Consider the following 18,348-nt stretch of genomic DNA (forward strand, 5'->3'; position numbering starts at 1 on the left):
TCCCTAATTGACGCTCGGATTGTGCAGAAAAATGGACAATTTTGGAAGAGGAGATACGATTGTTCGAGCCTCGCAGCTCGTTTTCTAGACGCTTCGTTTGGAAGTTATTGTACAAAATCGCATAGTAACGCGTAAGCGAGTACAATAATGTCTCCCTAATTGACGCTCGGATTGTGCACAAAAATGGACAATTTTGAAAGAGGAGACACGATTGTTCGAGCCTCGCAGCTGGTTTTCTAGACACTTCGTTCAGAAATTATTGTATGAAATCGCGTCGTAATGCGTGAACGAGTACAGTAATGTCTCCCTAATTGACGCTCGGATTGCGCACAAAAATGGACAATTCTGGAACAGGAGATAGGATTATTGGAGCCTTGTAGCTTGTCTTTTTATAGTTGTTGACAATTCGTGGCTATAAAAACGAACCGCAAGGCTCAAATAATCGTATCTCCTCTTCCCAAATTGTCCATTTCCGTGAACAATCTGAGCGTCAATTACACAGACATTACTGTACTCTGCTATCTATCTCTCGTCTCTCTAATTGACGCTTGGATTGTGCACAAGAATGGACAATTTTGGAAGCGGAGATACGATTGTTCGAGCCTTGCAGCTCGTTTTCATAGTTGTTGACAATCGATAACCATAAAAAACGAGCCACAAGGCTCGAACAATCGTATCTCCTCTTTCAAAATTGTCCATTTTTGTGCACAATCTGAGCGTCAGTTAGGGAGACATTACTGCACGTATTTCTTTTTTTGCGTTCGAAAATCCGTTGTTTCCTTATCGAAGAGCAACAATCGTGCAGGTAAACGTGTCGTTGCCGAAAACAATGATCTAAACATAACAACAAGATAAATCCTTCATTAATTCCGGGTCTTACGAGACGGTCAACGAAAACGGGGACCTGCATAAACATCGCTGTGGCCCATTCATTATGAACATTATTATAGTATAATTAATAGCTCAGCGCAATCTGATACCACAAGCAGTGCAATATCCACAAAGTGCACAGCCTTAGCACTGTTTGATTAATGCAGCTGCCGCAGTTGTATGTCCTTTGAAACGGTTTAATTGTTTCGCCGTTAAGACGATAGCGAATGTTTACGTTAATTTCCATTTCCGTTGGTCAATCTCGGTATAGCCAGGTTAACCGGAATTTCATTTGAATACGTATCAAATCCGAATCACACATTGTAGTATTTTCAAGTATTTTCAAGTATTTTCAAGTATTTTCAGTTCACCTCGTTACTTCGATAATTCGACGAAAAAAAAAATCGACCGATGCGATGTTGCAATTTCATAATTAACAATTACCTCGAAAATCGCGAATTTCACGATTATCCTTATCATAACTTATTATATTATCATAGCAGAGCTATACGGAATTTACTTGCAAGAGACATTTGATTAACAATGGATACGAAGATGATTTTCTAATTAGCGAATTCGGCGCAGCGGAAGACGATTGATTGGTTTCACGCCGAATATGTCGGTTTAAAATCAATTTCGCGCGGCGTATAAAATATGTTCGTCGTGCCGATCGCACGAGCCGAAACGTGAATAAGTTATTGATTGTTAAATTGACATTCGGCGGGTGCCGGCGCGTCCCCTGTTTATCATTTCCATTATTAAGTAGTTGTCGATATTCAAATCAAATGAAACCGGTTCGGTGCGCGAACGCGTTAATTCATACTCGCGTTAATTTATGTTAATCCGACCGATGTTACGCTTACGAGGATTTATAAATCAACGTGTCAAACGACCACGTATTTATCGTCTAATTTATTTAGCGGCCAGACCTCGACGAGATGCGAATCCGATAGAAACGTCTATGGGATTATCGATCGAGATATCTTTTTTTTTTCGCGCGCGCGTGAGAAATTGATTTCCATTAAACGTTCGACGAACTCGCTACTTCGAAATAATATTGGAATAATTATCAAACGGTAAATTATTATACGGTTATTATACGGTAAATTCTCCCTAATTTTCCTTCAGCTTGTACAAGAAAAGAAAATGGACAATTTGGAGAGAGGAGATACGATTATTCGAGCGGCTCATTTTTTTAGTCGACGATCGGTCGATATTTGTGCACAATCTGAGCGTCAATTAGGGTGAATTTACTGTAATCATAATTAATCGGTGGATTTACTCTTTTTAACGAAGCCAAAAGATTCGCGCAAGGCTCGAATAATCCTGTCTCCTGTTCCCAAATCGTCCATTTTCGTTCTCAAGCTACAAAAGGGAAAATTAGGGAGAATTTCATAATTAACAATTACCTCCAAAATCGCGAATTTCACGATTATCTGTATCATAACCACGCTATGGAGAATTTACTTGAAAGAGACATTTGATTAACAATGGATACGAAAATTAGGGAGAATTTACCGTATTTGAAATTGAAACGGATTATGGATAAAGTAAGAAAAAAGAAAAAAACCAGTTGCTTCGAAACGCGTAAGAAAATGTGGCGGTGCTTCCAGCGATTTTCAAACGACGTTTTAACGGTCGCGCGATCGCGGAAAGAGACGAGGGAAATGATATAACGCCGGGATCCAGATCATCGTAACACGGCAAAATAGCACGCTCATTGCACGGCCAGTAAAATATGCGTAGGAACGCCGCCATACGGACACCCCGCATATACAATACCGCCGCGACAACCTGTTGCAGTAACAATCCTGCAGTAATTTTTGCCGGAGGCTCTTGTAATTCTTTCCGTTTCGTGTTTTACGGTCCACGGCCGCGCGTGTTTGTCGCCGAACTTGCGCCGCGATAACCTCCTTTCTCGTTAGCTCTATTTGCGCAAAAAGTTTTGTTGCCGGCGTATCCGAGGACACTGCATTACCGCGTTTTACACGGACCGACCGAGTATTTCCAAATAGTTTGCATTAAGTGGATACTTCCGCGCGAATATACACGTCCTATACTCTTCTGCTCCGCGAATCTTCGTGCTGAATAACGATGTTCCGGACGATGTGAAACTATTCGAATGTGAAACATTCACGCGGAATCGGTCTCGAATACGAACATGTGAAGCAATCGCGGTGATTCGAGTCGCGCGACATTAGCGAACTTTTATCGTTTACGATGCGAATTAAAGGGATCTTATATTTTTTATTATATTTATATTGTATTTGTATTGTGTACTTATATTGTACTTACATTGGACTTATATTGTACTTGTATTGTACTTATATTGTACTTATATTGTACTTGTATTGTACTTATATTGTACTTATATTGTACTTGCATTGTACTTATATTGTACTTGTATTGTACTCATATTGTACTTGTATTGTACTCATATTGTACTTACATTGTACTTATATTGTACTTGCATTGTACTTATATTGTACTTTCATTGTACTTATATTGTACTTGTATTGTACTCATACTGTACTTATATTGTACTTGCATTGTACTTATATTGTACTTGTATTGTACTCATACTGTACTTATATTGTACTTATATTGTACTTATATTGTACTTGTATTGTACTTATATTGTACTTACATTGTACTTATATTGTACTTTCATTCTACTTGTATTTATATTGTACTTGTATTGTACTTATATTGTACTTGTATTGTACTTATATTGTACTTACATTGTACTCATATTGTACTTGTACTTGTATTGCACTTATATTGTACTTACATTGTACTTATATTGTACTTGTACTTGTATTGTACTTATATTGTACTTGTACTTATATTGAACTTACATTGTACTTATAGTGTACTTATACTGTACTTACATTGTACTTATATTATACTTATACTACACTCACACGTATTATACTCGCAAAGTGTTTCTTATGCGAGCTATCGTACACTAATTTCTCCCGAAAATGCCAAATTTCGGGTTGCCGTGAATTTCTCCGTGCTAGTCCTACGCCCATATAATTTATTGCTACGTGATGTTAAGGGTCGACGGAGTCGGTCAAGCGTGTAATGGCTGTTTGGGCGTGAGTCAGGTAAGAAAAACCGCAGAGCTACGAGGTAGGTGACCGTCGAATCGTGTCGCGTGGCCTCCGAATTGCCTTCGAAACGTGGCAAAAAATTAGAAATAAAAAAGTTGAGTCATCGTTTTTATTCTAGCTTTTATCTTATTTCTATCTCTTCGTATTAATGCCTTTTTTGCCGACTGTCCCGAGTTTTTCTATAAAAACGAGCCGCGAGGCACGAAAAATCGCGACTTGGTATTCTCTGATCTGCCGGTTTCGACCTCCGAACATATTCCTGGAAGAAATTACTATATTTCTATATTTCTTCGCCATAATCTTCACGTCGGCGAAACGCGGAAGTTTCGCGTTTCACAAACAACAAACAACATTTCTGTCCTCCAGAAACTCCGCGGAGATCATTCTAATATTTCGCATTTCGTTCGTCATTTCGAATCCAACGATACCGCGCGGCCGACTTTGACTACGAATCGCTGTATTTGCAGGTTTTTAATGAAAGTTGCCGTATTAAACGGGACGGTTCTAATATACACGAAATAGTGTAATGAAAATTTTACGCGTCCACCGTGTTGTATTATTTTCCGGCGGAGCGCAATCCCGTCGGATTATATGTACCGTTCATTTTTTTTCCATCTCTTTTCGTAAATCCGTTATGAAGTCCGTAAATGTAAGGGGGGTATTAACTTCTCGCGGGCAAAACGGGTGATATAGAAGTCACTGAGCCCGCGAAAATTATTTTCATAGTGCCAGGCCCCTATTTTCTCGTCGCGCGCGCGCTCGTACAATTATTTCGTCCTTTATCGCCGGTCGTAAAGGGCGACTCCTTTTCGCGATCAGCTGCAAAAAAATGTACTCACCCGCGAGCATGAGAATGCGAATATGGAGGGACTCGGCGAACCGGCGCGTGAAAAACTGCGACCTTCTTACCGTTATCTACCCCGCCCCCGCGTATTAACGACGACCGAAACAAAAACCGTGGATTCTCGTTGCGAATCCTCTCACGTATCCTCGTTCCGCGAACACGAATTGCTCGCCGGCCCGCGCGACTCCCGCGGATTTATGCTGCTCGCAAATTTTTTGTAAAATGCCCGAAAATATTGACCGACAGATCTCGCGCCGAAATTAACATTTCCAGCCGAATCGATTTCTTTCGCGTTTATCGCGTTATTTTTACGTCGCAAATATCAACGGAACCCGTTCACCGAAACAATAAACGGCTGTCGGTTAATTTAACGTTGCTCCGTTAATTATGTTATCGTTTTTACGAAATCTTTTGTGAATGATGTTCGCTGCGCGGCACAATGTGCACGCTGAATTAGGGCGATTAATTGTATTCGTATTTTACACTAGATTCGAATTTTGAAACTTTCAAGTTACTCGAAAGTGTAAAGGACAAGATTAGGGGATGAGGGTGGACGAAAAATCGTAATTATTTGCTATTAAGAATAAATAAAAAGAAATTAGATATTTTTGGAGTCGAAAAATACGGTTTCGAATTATTCCGTAGTGCGAAGAACTAGATGAGGGGGTAAGGGAGGAAAATGCTGCTCGCAAATTTTTGTAAAATGCCCGAAAATATTGACCGACAGATCTCGCGCCGGAATCAACATTTCCAGCCGAATCGATTTCTTTCGCATTTATCGCGTTATTTCTACGTCGCAAATATCAACGGAACTCGTTCGCCGAAACAATAAACGGCTGTCGGTTAATTTAACGTTGCTCCGTTAATTATGTTAGATTATTTGTAATCCATACAATTCGAACGATATCCAAATTTATCGGTGTTATTTATTTTAATCGTTTCTTATTACGATCAGCAAACGTAAATTTAACAATGCTTCCTGTTACTGAATACCGACGAAAAGCGTTTACCGAAAATAATAGACGGCCGCGGATTAATTTACGCGTCTCGTTCCGTTATTACGTCAGATTATTCCGTGTAATTCGGATAACATCGAAATTTAACAGTATCTTTTTAAATCGCGTTCACGTCTTCTCGGCAAGATAAATGTTTTTACAATGTTCACCGCGCGTTTCAGATATCTACGGCAGCATTTTAACCGAAATAACGAACAGTTGCGACGTTAATTTATTTCGTTATTATGTCCGGCAGCCCGTTATAATTCGAACGATATCGAAATTTCGTCGTATTGTTCCGAACCGTGTTACAATTTAATCTCTGCATTGCAGCGTTCGCGGGCGAACCGGGATCGCTTAAAGCGATGCTCATCGACAGAAATGCGTCCGCAAGAGTGGCTGAAGTGCCCCTGTTACTTACTGTAACGCCGGCAAAGAACCGCCTCGAAACTACATCAATATCTGCGTGGTTTCCGCAGGGACCTCGAACTAGGCTAATGTTCATCGAGCTCGCAAAAAGGTATCGATAAGTGCTACGAGGAAAAACGACGTCGCTGCGAAAAGAGACCTCCCGGCTATGCCCACATGCGCGCCTCAAAAGACACTGCGGTCATTTTTACCGCGGCTTTTTGCCGTTACCATTGGCAGTTACAATAACGTTACCTTAAAAGCTCAATCTTTTGCCGCGTAGCACGGTAAAAGCGGGGAAAAGATTGTTTGGTGACGTATCACGTTGCAGATATTTTTAACGCGACCGAATGGTCTCCGAGGAAACGTGGATTTATTTATGGATAATTAACGGACTGCGGATTTCATGCGTTTATTATGGTAAATGTGAGCGGGGAACAGTGAACGGATTGAAATGATCCGAGAACGTTGGTGTACGAATTTTGATTAGAGATTATTAACACGTCAAGCGCGAAGCTAATTTTTCGAGGTTTTCCGTTGAGGCGGCGGGCCAGCATTATTTTTTAATAATAATACTGACGGTTCCATGCACCGATGCCGTCCAAAACAGTCTAAAAAAAGTACACTGTCAGTCGCTGGGAATTGACGCTGCCTAAAAAAGTAGACTGTCAGTTCCTGCGAACTGATGCTGCCCTAAAAGAGTATACTGTCAGTCCCTGTGAACTGGCGCTGCCCCAAAAAGTACACTGTCAGTCCCAGCAGACTGTCACTGACCCCAAAAGTACACTGTCCGACCCTGCGAACTGACGCTGCCCTAAAAAAATACACTGTCAGTCGCTGGGAACTGAGATTGCCTAAACAAGTACACTATCAGTCCCTGTGAATTGACACTGCCCAAAAAAGTACACTGTCAGTCCCTATGAATTGACACTGCCCAAACAAGTACACTATCAGTCCCTGTGAATTGACACTGCCCAAAAAGTATACTGTCAATACCTGCGAACTGAAGTTGCCCAAAAAAGTACACTGTCAGTCCCAGAAAACTGCCATTGCCCCAAAAAGTACACTGTCAGTCCGTGTGAATTGACACTGCCCAAACAAGTGCACTATCAGTCCCTATGAATTGACACTGCCCAAATAAGTACACTATCAGTCCTTATGAATTGACACTGCCCAAACAAGTACACTATCAGTCCCTGTGAATTGACACTGCCCAAACAAGTACACTATCAGTCCCTGTGAATTGACACTGCCCAAAAAGTATACTGTCAATACCTGCGAACTGAAGTTGCCCAAAAAAGTACACTGTCAGTCCCAGAAAACTGCCATTGCCCCAAAAAGTACACTGTCAGTCCGTGTGAATTGACACTGCCCAAACAAGTGCACTATCAGTCCCTATGAATTGACACTGCCCAAATAAGTACACTATCAGTCCTTATGAATTGACACTGCCCAAACAAATGTACTATCAGTCCCTATGAATTGACACTGCCCAAACAAGTGCACTATCAGTCCCTATGAATTGACACTGCCCAAATAAGTACACTATCAGTCCTTATGAATTGACACTGCCCAAACAAATGTACTATCAGTCCCTATGAATTGACACTGCCCAAACAAGGACACTATCAGTCCCTGTGAATTGACACTGCCCAAAAAGTATACTGTCAATACCTGCGAACTGAAGTTGCCCAAAAAAGTACACTGTCAGTCCCAGAAAACTGCCATTGCCCCAAAAAGTACACTGTCAGTCCGTGTGAATTGACACTGCCCAAACAAGTGCACTATCAGTCCCTATGAATTGACACTGCCCAAATAAGTACACTATCAGTCCTTATGAATTGACACTGCCCAAACAAATGTACTATCAGTCCCTATGAATTGACACTGCCCAAACAAGGACACTATCAGTCCCTGTGAATTGACACTGCCCAAAAAGTATACTGTCAATACCTGCGAACTGAAGTTGCCCAAAAAAGTACACTGTCAGTCCCAGAAAACTGCCATTGCCCCAAAAAGTACACTGTCAGTCCGTGTGAATTGACACTGCCCAAACAAGTGCACTATCAGTCCCTATGAATTGACACTGCCCAAATAAGTACACTATCAGTCCTTATGAATTGACACTGCCCAAACAAGTACACTATCAGTCCCTGTGAATTGACACTGCCCAAACAAGTACACTATCAGTCCCTGTGAATTGACACTGCCCAAAAAGTATACTGTCAATACCTGCGAACTGAAGTTGCCCAAAAAAGTACACTGTCAGTCCCAGAAAACTGCCATTGCCCCAAAAAGTACACTGTCAGTCCGTGTGAATTGACACTGCCCAAACAAGTGCACTATCAGTCCCTATGAATTGACACTGCCCAAATAAGTACACTATCAGTCCTTATGAATTGACACTGCCCAAACAAATGTACTATCAGTCCCTATGAATTGACACTGCCCAAACAAGTGCACTATCAGTCCCTATGAATTGACACTGCCCAAATAAGTACACTATCAGTCCTTATGAATTGACACTGCCCAAACAAGTACACTATCAGTCCCTGTGAATTGACACTGCCCAAACAAGTACACTATCAGTCCCTGTGAATTGACACTGCCCAAAAAGTATACTGTCAATACCTGCGAACTGAAGTTGCCCAAAAAAGTACACTGTCAGTCCCAGAAAACTGCCATTGCCCCAAAAAGTACACTGTCAGTCCGTGTGAATTGACACTGCCCAAACAAGTGCACTATCAGTCCCTATGAATTGACACTGCCCAAATAAGTACACTATCAGTCCTTATGAATTGACACTGCCCAAACAAATGTACTATCAGTCCCTATGAATTGACACTGCCCAAACAAGTGCACTATCAGTCCCTATGAATTGACACTGCCCAAATAAGTACACTATCAGTCCTTATGAATTGACACTGCCCAAACAAATGTACTATCAGTCCCTATGAATTGACACTGCCCAAACAAGGACACTATCAATCCCTGTGAATTGACACTGCCCAAAAAGTATACTGTCAATACCTGCGAACTGAAGTTGCCCAAAAAAGTACACTGTCAGTCCCAGAAAACTGCCATTGCCCCAAAAAGTACACTGTCAGTCCGTGTGAATTGACACTGCCCAAACAAGTGCACTATCAGTCCCTATGAATTGACACTGCCCAAATAAGTACACTATCAGTCCTTATGAATTGACACTGCCCAAACAAATGTACTATCAGTCCCTATGAATTGACACTGCCCAAACAAGTGCACTATCAGTCCCTATGAATTGACACTGCCCAAATAAGTACACTATCAGTCCTTATGAATTGACACTGCCCAAACAAATGTACTATCAGTCCCTATGAATTGACACTGCCCAAACAAGGACACTATCAGTCCCTGTGAATTGACACTGCCCAAAAAGTATACTGTCAATACCTGCGAACTGAAGTTGCCCAAAAAAGTACACTGTCAGTCCCAGAAAACTGCCATTGCCCCAAAAAGTACACTGTCAGTCCGTGTGAATTGACACTGCCCAAACAAGTGCACTATCAGTCCCTATGAATTGACACTGCCCAAATAAGTACACTATCAGTCCTTATGAATTGACACTGCCCAAACAAATGTACTATCAGTCCCTATGAATTGACACTGCCCAAACAAGTGCACTATCAGTCCCTATGAATTGACACTGCCCAAATAAGTACACTATCAGTCCTTATGAATTGACACTGCCCAAACAAATGTACTATCAGTCCCTATGAATTGACACTGCCCAAACAAGGACACTATCAGTCCCTGTGAATTGACACTGCCCAAAAAGTATACTGTCAATACCTGCGAACTGAAGTTGCCCAAAAAAGTACACTGTCAGTCCCAGAAAACTGTCATTGCCCCAAAAAGTACACTATCAGTCCCTGTGAATTGACACTGCCCAAACAAGTACACTATCAGTCCCTGTGAATTGACACTGCCCAAACAAGTACACTATCAGTCCCTATGAATTGACACTGCCCAAACAAGGACACTGTCAGTCCCTTAGAACTGATGCTGCCCCAAAAAAGTACACTATCAGTCCCTGTGAATTGAGACTGCCCAAACAAGGACACTGTCAGTCCCTTAGAACTGATGCTGCCCCAAAAAAGTACACTATCAGTCCCTGTGAATTGAGACTGCCCAAAAAAGTACACTGTCAGTTCCTGTGAACTGACACTGCCCAAAAAAGTACACTGTCAGCCCAAACGGAAAGTCCACTGTCAGTCCCAGGGAACTAACACCGCTCTCAACGTGTTAAAGAAAGAAAAGAAATTGTACTTGACTCGTTTCGTCGTCTCGCAATCGATGCAGAGGATTCAGCAATCGTACAGATCCGCAGTCGAGTAATAATCTTGGACGACAAAGAAATAATGTTTACTTACAAGGACGGCATTGATAAGCGACCTCGATGTACTTCGGGAGACCTGGACACGGGTCTCCCTGAAAGGTCTTTGGACTGGTGTTGAACTTGCACTGCCTCTTCTTCTGGCACACCTCGACCACCGTCTGCAACAGTGAGTACTAATGCGTCATTCAGATGACCCGCTCATTTTAAGACAAAATTCGACGAGTACTTAACCTAAGGGCCCGCCTAACCAGGTCAATCTACGATTCGAAAATGCATTTGAGCGATTTCGCACGTTTACATACGGGACAAATATCATTTTTTAACGAATCTTACTCTCGAATCATACGTTCCAAAAATTGTATGAAAAAGTTCATAAGGAAGTTGCACATTTTACTCAAAAGATTAAGGAATTTCCGACAATATTGTAGATTGTGAAATGACAGCAACGACTACTCGATGAGATAGCTTACGGTACGTATTATACAGGGTGTCTCAAAGTTATGTTATTTCCGGGAAACGAGGGGATCCTGAAGACAATCGAAGTAACGTTTTCCTTTGCAAAAATTGTCTGAATAAATTGTGAGGAGCAAACAGGTTAAACAGAAGAACGCACCTTAGAGAAATAAATACATTGAATTAATGAGAAAAATATTGTGGTACTGTCGGCTCCGTGCTGAGCTAAAGTCAACTCTGAGAACGAAATTACAACAGTCGCTGTAGACGTGTGCGCTAAATACCTGGTCGCATGTTTACAAATGACGGAGATATGACGCACAGTTCGAAACCTGGATTTTTGAAGAATTTATTCTCCAATGGTATTCGAATTTAAGCCACCGAGAAATATGCTAACGCATGGTATGTTGTTTCTCTCCCACTGCCATGTGGATTTCTCTCAATGTTTACAATTCTAAATTACTGGAATTCGTAATTATTGTGGTTAGAGCAAATAATCCTACTGCTCTGTTTCCTTTGCCATGAATGAATTAATTAAGTATGGTAATTGGGCACTAGGATAATTTTTGTACACTTTTTCTACAATGGCATGCCTTACCGAAAATCTGAAGAACGCTGCCTACGATAGTATTTTATCAGAAAATTCACATAAAAATAGCGCAATATTTTGTCCACTTGATTTATGTCGGTTATTCACAGTCGCGTTAACCACTAATCCGTTAGTTAGCGATTCAGTGTACTGATTTATAATTTGATGTACACTTGGGTGTGTTTTAAATGCTGGGAAAATTGGGTGACCTAATTTACAACTGTAAATTTAGGATAAGTATTATTTCTGTAAATTTAGAAGATCTTAATTTCTATATTTTATAGTTGAAATTGGGTACGGTGAATTGTCTGTTGTTAACTGTCGAACGGAGAGATATTCCATGAAAAAGCTGTAAGATTAAATTTAATCGCCTCCTCCGGCTTGGTCCGTTTGAAGAAAAAAAGTGTAAAAACTTATCCTAACGTTGCGTAACTATAGCTAATTTTTTTACACTATCACAGTACTCAACGATAGGATTGTTTACTCTTACCACAATAATTACGATTCAAATAATTTCGAATTGTAACAATTAGAGAAATCTACATGGGTAGTGGGAGAGAAACACATACCATGCATAATTTAATTTCTCGGTGGCTTAAATTCGAATACCATTGGAGAATAAATTCTTTGTAAACTCCAGGTTTCGAACTGTCTATATCGTCAATTTGTAAACATGCGACCAGGTATTTAGCACGCACGTCTACAGCGACTGTTGTGATTTCTTCCTCAGAGTTGCCTTTAATTGAGCACGGAGCCGACCGTGCCACAATATTTTTCCTACTAATTCAACGTATTCATTAGTCTAAGATGCATTTTTTGTTTGTTTAACACTTCCACAACCGCGCTGGAAACCTCAAAAATTTGCATAAAATTAAAATATTTCATACAATTAACCCCTTAATGCACAATTTAAAAAAAAAAACCGACCAAAAAAAATCAATTTTTTTTATCTAAGAAAATACATATTTGGACCTTAATTTCAATAAATATGTAAAAAAAATGCAAAAATTACTAAAAATTCAATAAAAATAGTGGATAAATAATTATAGTGAATATTGAATCGCATTGCAGATCGAATTTTGTACCCATCGTACTGTTTTTCAATTACCAGTTACTATTTTGAAGGGGAAGGAGGAGACGAAAAAAAAACTGAAAAATATTTAATTTTACCTAAATTTGTAATAATATAATAATAATATTTATTAGCTGAAAAATATATAATAAACTAAAACTATTCAAAATTTTCTTTTGTATGGTAAATTTCAAAACAAGGTGCAGCACATAGCCCAACATTCCTTATTTCAACATTAGAAAACATACCTTTTATACACTAAAAATCCAATTTACTCTCTATAAAAATACACCATAAAACAAAAACGTTTTTATATGTTGACACTAATAATATTTGTAAAAAATAAAAAACAATTGTCTTTGATGAAATTCACTTTGATAACGTCTACTTTACTTCACGACTTGCTCACGAATAATACACTAAATGTTCGTAAGTGCCATCCTAAAAGTGCATATTTTATTCCTGAATAAGCAAAAAATAGAAAGAGATCGGAGATAACTGGAGAGTAATAAATAAATTAGTCATAACAAAACTCACAAAAGTGCCAACGCATATAGATGGATATAGATAGATAGAAACAATTACCAGGTCAGAGATGCTTATAAGTGTCACCCTAAAAGGCCATATTTTATAATCCCAAATAAACAATCTTTACAGCTTACAATACAGAATTACACGATGAATATCAATAAATTGAATGTTTTCCTTGGTTTTTATTAAGTTATTTTTACTGCCCGGATATATTCGAATCTGAACATTTTAGCGACATAAGTTGCGACGCCGACCGTATATATACGGGTCTGCACATTTCGGCCGGTTTTGCACGCCCGTGTTAATACGTTTCTGCGCGTTAAGGGGTTAAACAGAAATTACGAAGCGAACTTATATGGCATTAATTACTTCTTCAGCGTTCGTACCTCTTGCAAATCTTAATAAAATGAAGCAATCGTTTTTAATTTTTCATTGATCATCCATTCTGTCATCAGTCGACTGAATATAAAACGCGGAGATCTCCCCATTCGATTGGCTAAGTGTTAACATTTTGCTCCTCACAATTTATTCAGAATATTTTTATTTCGCATAAAGGTTGCAACAATCTGATAATAACTCGTCACTGCTAGGTTGGAGTGACCACTGAAAACGTAAAGTAGTGTTGCAGCATAGGTAGAATATATTCCATCAATTATGCATCACATTAGGTGCGATAAACAAACGTACCAAGCCGGAGGTGGCGATTAAATTTAGTTTTGCAGCTTTTTCATCGTATATCTCTCCGTTCGATAGTTAACAACAGACAATTCGCCGTACCCAATTTCAACTATAAAATATAGAAATTGAGATCTTCTAAATTTACAGAAATAATACTTATTCTAAATTTACCGTTGTAAATTAGATCGCGCAATTTTCCCCACGTTTAAAACACACCAAACTGTACATCAAATTATAAATCAGAACACTGAATCGCTAATTAACGGATTAGTGGTTAACGAGACTATGAATAACCGATATAAAACAAGTGGACAAAAAATATTGCGCTAATTTTGCACGAATTTTCTGATAAAATACTATCGTAGGCAGCGTTCTTCAGATTTTCGGTAAGGCATGCCATTGTAGAAAAAGTGTACGAAAGTTATCCTAGTGCCCTGTCACCATACTTAACAAATTCATTTATGGCAAAGGAAACAGAGCAGTAGGATTATTTGCTCTAACCACAATAATTACGAATTCCAGTAATTTAGAATTGTAACAATTAGAGAAATCTACATGGGTAGTGGGGGAGAAACACATACCATGCATAATTTAATTTCTCGGTGGCTTAAATTCGAATACCATTGTGGAGAATAAATTCTTTGTAAACTCCAGGTTTCGAACTGTCTATATCGTCAATTTGTAAACATGCGACCAGGTATTTAGCACGCACGTCTACAGCGACTGTTGTGATTTCCTCCTCAGAGTTGCCTTTAATTGAGCACGGAGCCGACCGTGCCACAATATTTTTCTTACTAATTCAACGTATACATTAGTCTAGGGTGCATTTTTTATTGAACATTTTGCTCCTCACAATTTATTCTGTAAATTTGTATTTCGCATAAAGATCCGCAATCTAATAACTACACACTCGTCACTGCAGCATAGGTAAGATATTAGGTCTATCGGAAAGTTCTGTCCGTTCGAGAAATGAAAGGAAATAATCAATTTTTCATAAATTTAGTAATATGTATTGTACAATATAATTTCCGTCGTTACTTATGACCTCTTGCCAGCGTGATGGCAATTTATGAGCAACATTTTTCAAAAATATATCTCTCAAATCAATATGTGCATATCTATTGAAATTTGCAATGACATTATCAGACAGAACTTTCCAGTAGACCTAATATATTCCCTACCAATTATGCATCACCGTGGATAAATTTAGTCACGGCGGATAAATTTAGTCTCGCAGCTTTTTCAGCGAATATTACACCGCTCGATAGTCCCGTCGAGTGAAAATCCTCCGTGCCAAATTTTAACTCTGAAACATCGGAAACTGTACTTTCGACGGAACTGTGTTTCCAAGGGTGCGGTTGGATCCTTTATAGTTATATACGGCATCTGTCATATACATACGCATAATGTACAGCGCATTCGTGCTGAAATATGTATTCGGTGTTTATATGATTGCACGTTGCGTAGGGTGGATCATTGTCGAATGCAAATACATTTCCGCGGAGCGAAGCGCGATTGCGAGAGGCGCGCACACTTGATCGATATTAATAGCAATACGTTTCAATCCGATAGCCATTAATTCGATGATTAATTTGCTTTTCGGAATCATCTGTTGCAGCCGCGCGGCGAACGTATTGGACATAGGTAGAACCTCGCGGCGTACGGATGCGCGTTACAAATGACTTGGCGGTTAACTGAAACCGGCGAAACGCAGAGATACTCGCGCGCATAACTGTAATTTCCTTCAGTTAATTCTATCCGATGGGACGGATTAATTTCCCGTTCGGAGCCCATTAGACGAACATGAAATCGCTGCTGATAATCAAACTGTCGAGTGTCAACTAAAGGACGCTACGGTAATATCGTTTCGACGACCGTGATCCACTGCGTTGCGCATCGATCTATCAATTCACTGACTGTCGATTCTGCGGATATAAGGAAAATCATCATCATTTCTAGGGATATTGGGTTGGGGAATAAGTTCGTAGCGCTTTTATCAAAGACGATTTTCTTTGTTTTCGTTAACCCCTTAACGCGCAGAAACGTATTAACACGGGCGTGCAAAACCGGCTGAAATGTGCAGACCCGTATATATACGGTCGGCGTCGCAACTTATGTCGCTAAAATGTTCAGATTCGAATATATCCGGGCAGTAAAAATAACTTAATAAAAACCAAGGAAAACATTCAATTTATTGATATTCATCGTGTAATTCTGTATTGTAAGCTGTAAAGTTTGTTTATTTGGGATTATAAAATATGGCCTTTTAGGGTGACACTTATAAGCATCTCTGACCTGGTAATTGTTTCTATCTATCTATATCCATTATTGCGTATCTAATTAGCGTTGGCACTTTTGTGAGTTTTGTTATGACTAATTTATTTATTACTCTCCAGTTATCTCCGATCTCTTTCTATTTTTTGCTTATTCAGGAATAAAATATGCACTTTTAGGATGGCACTTACGAACATTTAGTGTATTATTCGTGAGCAAGTCGTGAAGTAAAGTAGACGTTATCAAAGTGAATTTCTTCAAAGACAATTGTTTTTTATTTCTTACAAATATTATTAGTGTCAACATATAAAAACGTTTTTGTTTTATGGTGTATTTTTATAGAGAGTAAATTGGATTTTTAGTGTATAAAAGGTATGTTTTCTAATGTTGAAATAAGGAATGTTGGGCTATGTGCTGCACCTTGTTTTGAAATTTACCATACAAAAGAAAATTTTGAATAGTTTTAGTTTATTATATATTTTTCAGCTAATAAATATTATTATTATATTATTACAAATTTAGGTAAAATTAAATATTTTTCAGTTTTTTTTTCGTCTCCTCCTTCCCCTTCAAAATAGTAACTGGTAATTGAAAAACAGTACGATGGGTACAAAATTCGATCTGCAATGCGATTCAATATTCACTATAATTATTTATCCACTATTTTTATTGAATTTTTAGTAATTTTTGCATTTTTTTTACATATTTATTGAAATTAAGGTCCAAATATGTATATATTTTCTTAGATAAAAAAAATTGATTTTTTTGGTCGGTTTTTTTTTTTTAAATTGTGCATTAAGGGGTTAAGCTCGCGAGGCACTCAGGCTCCCAATTTTTCGGCAAATCCCATCGAATGAAGATGATTGAGAATCGTTTTATGATCGCGGTTCATTTTTTTTCGGCCAAGTCACGACTCGTTTGGCGACCGTCCTCTTTCGAAAGTGCTTCGAGACGCTCTTCGTCGAATTCAGAAGGTCTTCCGCCGCGGAGCGTGTCGTCGACGTCAAAATCGTCATTTTTGAACATCGCGAACCATTTCCGTACTGTAGACTCGCCTACGACACCTTCTCCGTATACGTTGCAAATGTCCCGGGCTGCTTCGGCAGCTTTTTGGCCTCGATGAAAAGCGAAGAAGAGAAGGTGTCGAAAATGTTGCTTTTTACCTCCTGGATATACCATTTCTAAGCCTCGAAAGTAATAAAAAATTAAATTACTCGAAAAGACGATTAACACAGTTTTGTAGAGCAGAAAGAGCTCTATCGAATGAATATTATACACTTTGTGTATAATATTCTACTAATATTATATATTAGTATTATATATTCTATAATATTATACTCTTTGAAAATATAGAAACGCTACGAACTTATTCCCCAATCTAATACTAGTTAACGCGTTCGTCACCGGACCATATTAGGTCCTGAAGAAATAACGTATGCTCCTACGTACTGTTCTATCGTACGGGCAAATTCACCGATTCGTATAAAGAAGGTTAAGTTCGAATGATCACGAAACTTAGGATTAGATTACTTAGGGTTCACACAAGATCTTGACTGAACGAAAGTAATTAGGCGTTTCCGTAGAAAATATCAAAGTAACGCTTAGGACACGGAGCGAGTAACGAAGGTTTTAACCCTAGAAAGATAACCATATGACAACGTACGTAGAAGATAACCATACGCTTCAGAGGCGCATGCTTTTCTAAGGCGTCAATTTTATACTAACAATGGATATTTATTTAAGTTAATCTAGTCATTTTAAAGGTTTGGCATTATTGTAAAAATAAAATGCATTTATATTATATTTTTTTATATTTTAAGTAATTTTAAACTTAAATCACTAGACCTCTATGAAAAATTAACAAAAATCAACAGTCTTCGCAGGCGCCTCTGCGACGTAGGTTATCTTTCTCGGGTTAATGAGACGAACAACCGTCCGCGGGTTTTTATACATGTGCGTGTTTATAAGAGTATATCCGATTCCGTGTTGGAATGTCGCCTTGCTTCACACGTTCATCGAAAAAACTGCGGCGTATAAGATTTACCTACTTATAAGAGAAAAAAGAAGGACATCGTGAAAACAAATTCTACTGACTCAACGGAATGATGCAATTTGCAATGCTATTAATACGAAGCATTAATAA

The 18,348-nt window shown here is 38.9% G+C and overlaps 1 protein-coding gene across 4 annotated transcripts in view; it reads right to left on the bottom strand.

Moving 5' to 3' along the window:
• The window catches only part of LOC117229102 (uncharacterized), a 568,421-nt gene that overhangs the window by 155,700 nt on the left and 394,373 nt on the right, over positions 1-18,348 (bottom strand). For 3 of the 4 annotated variants that reach the window (XM_033485265.2, XM_033485264.2, XM_076523850.1), the window contains exon 3: positions 10,643-10,781. In XM_033485265.2, coding sequence (XP_033341156.2) covers positions 10,643-10,781 — 139 coding nt within the window. The remainder of the gene's footprint in view (positions 1-10,642; positions 10,782-18,348) is intronic. The other variant, XM_076523851.1, reaches the window with a different exon arrangement.

This window comes from Megalopta genalis, chromosome 7 (assembly GCF_051020955.1).
Source record: "Megalopta genalis isolate 19385.01 chromosome 7, iyMegGena1_principal, whole genome shotgun sequence".
NCBI classification, from domain to species: domain Eukaryota; kingdom Metazoa; phylum Arthropoda; class Insecta; order Hymenoptera; family Halictidae; genus Megalopta; species Megalopta genalis.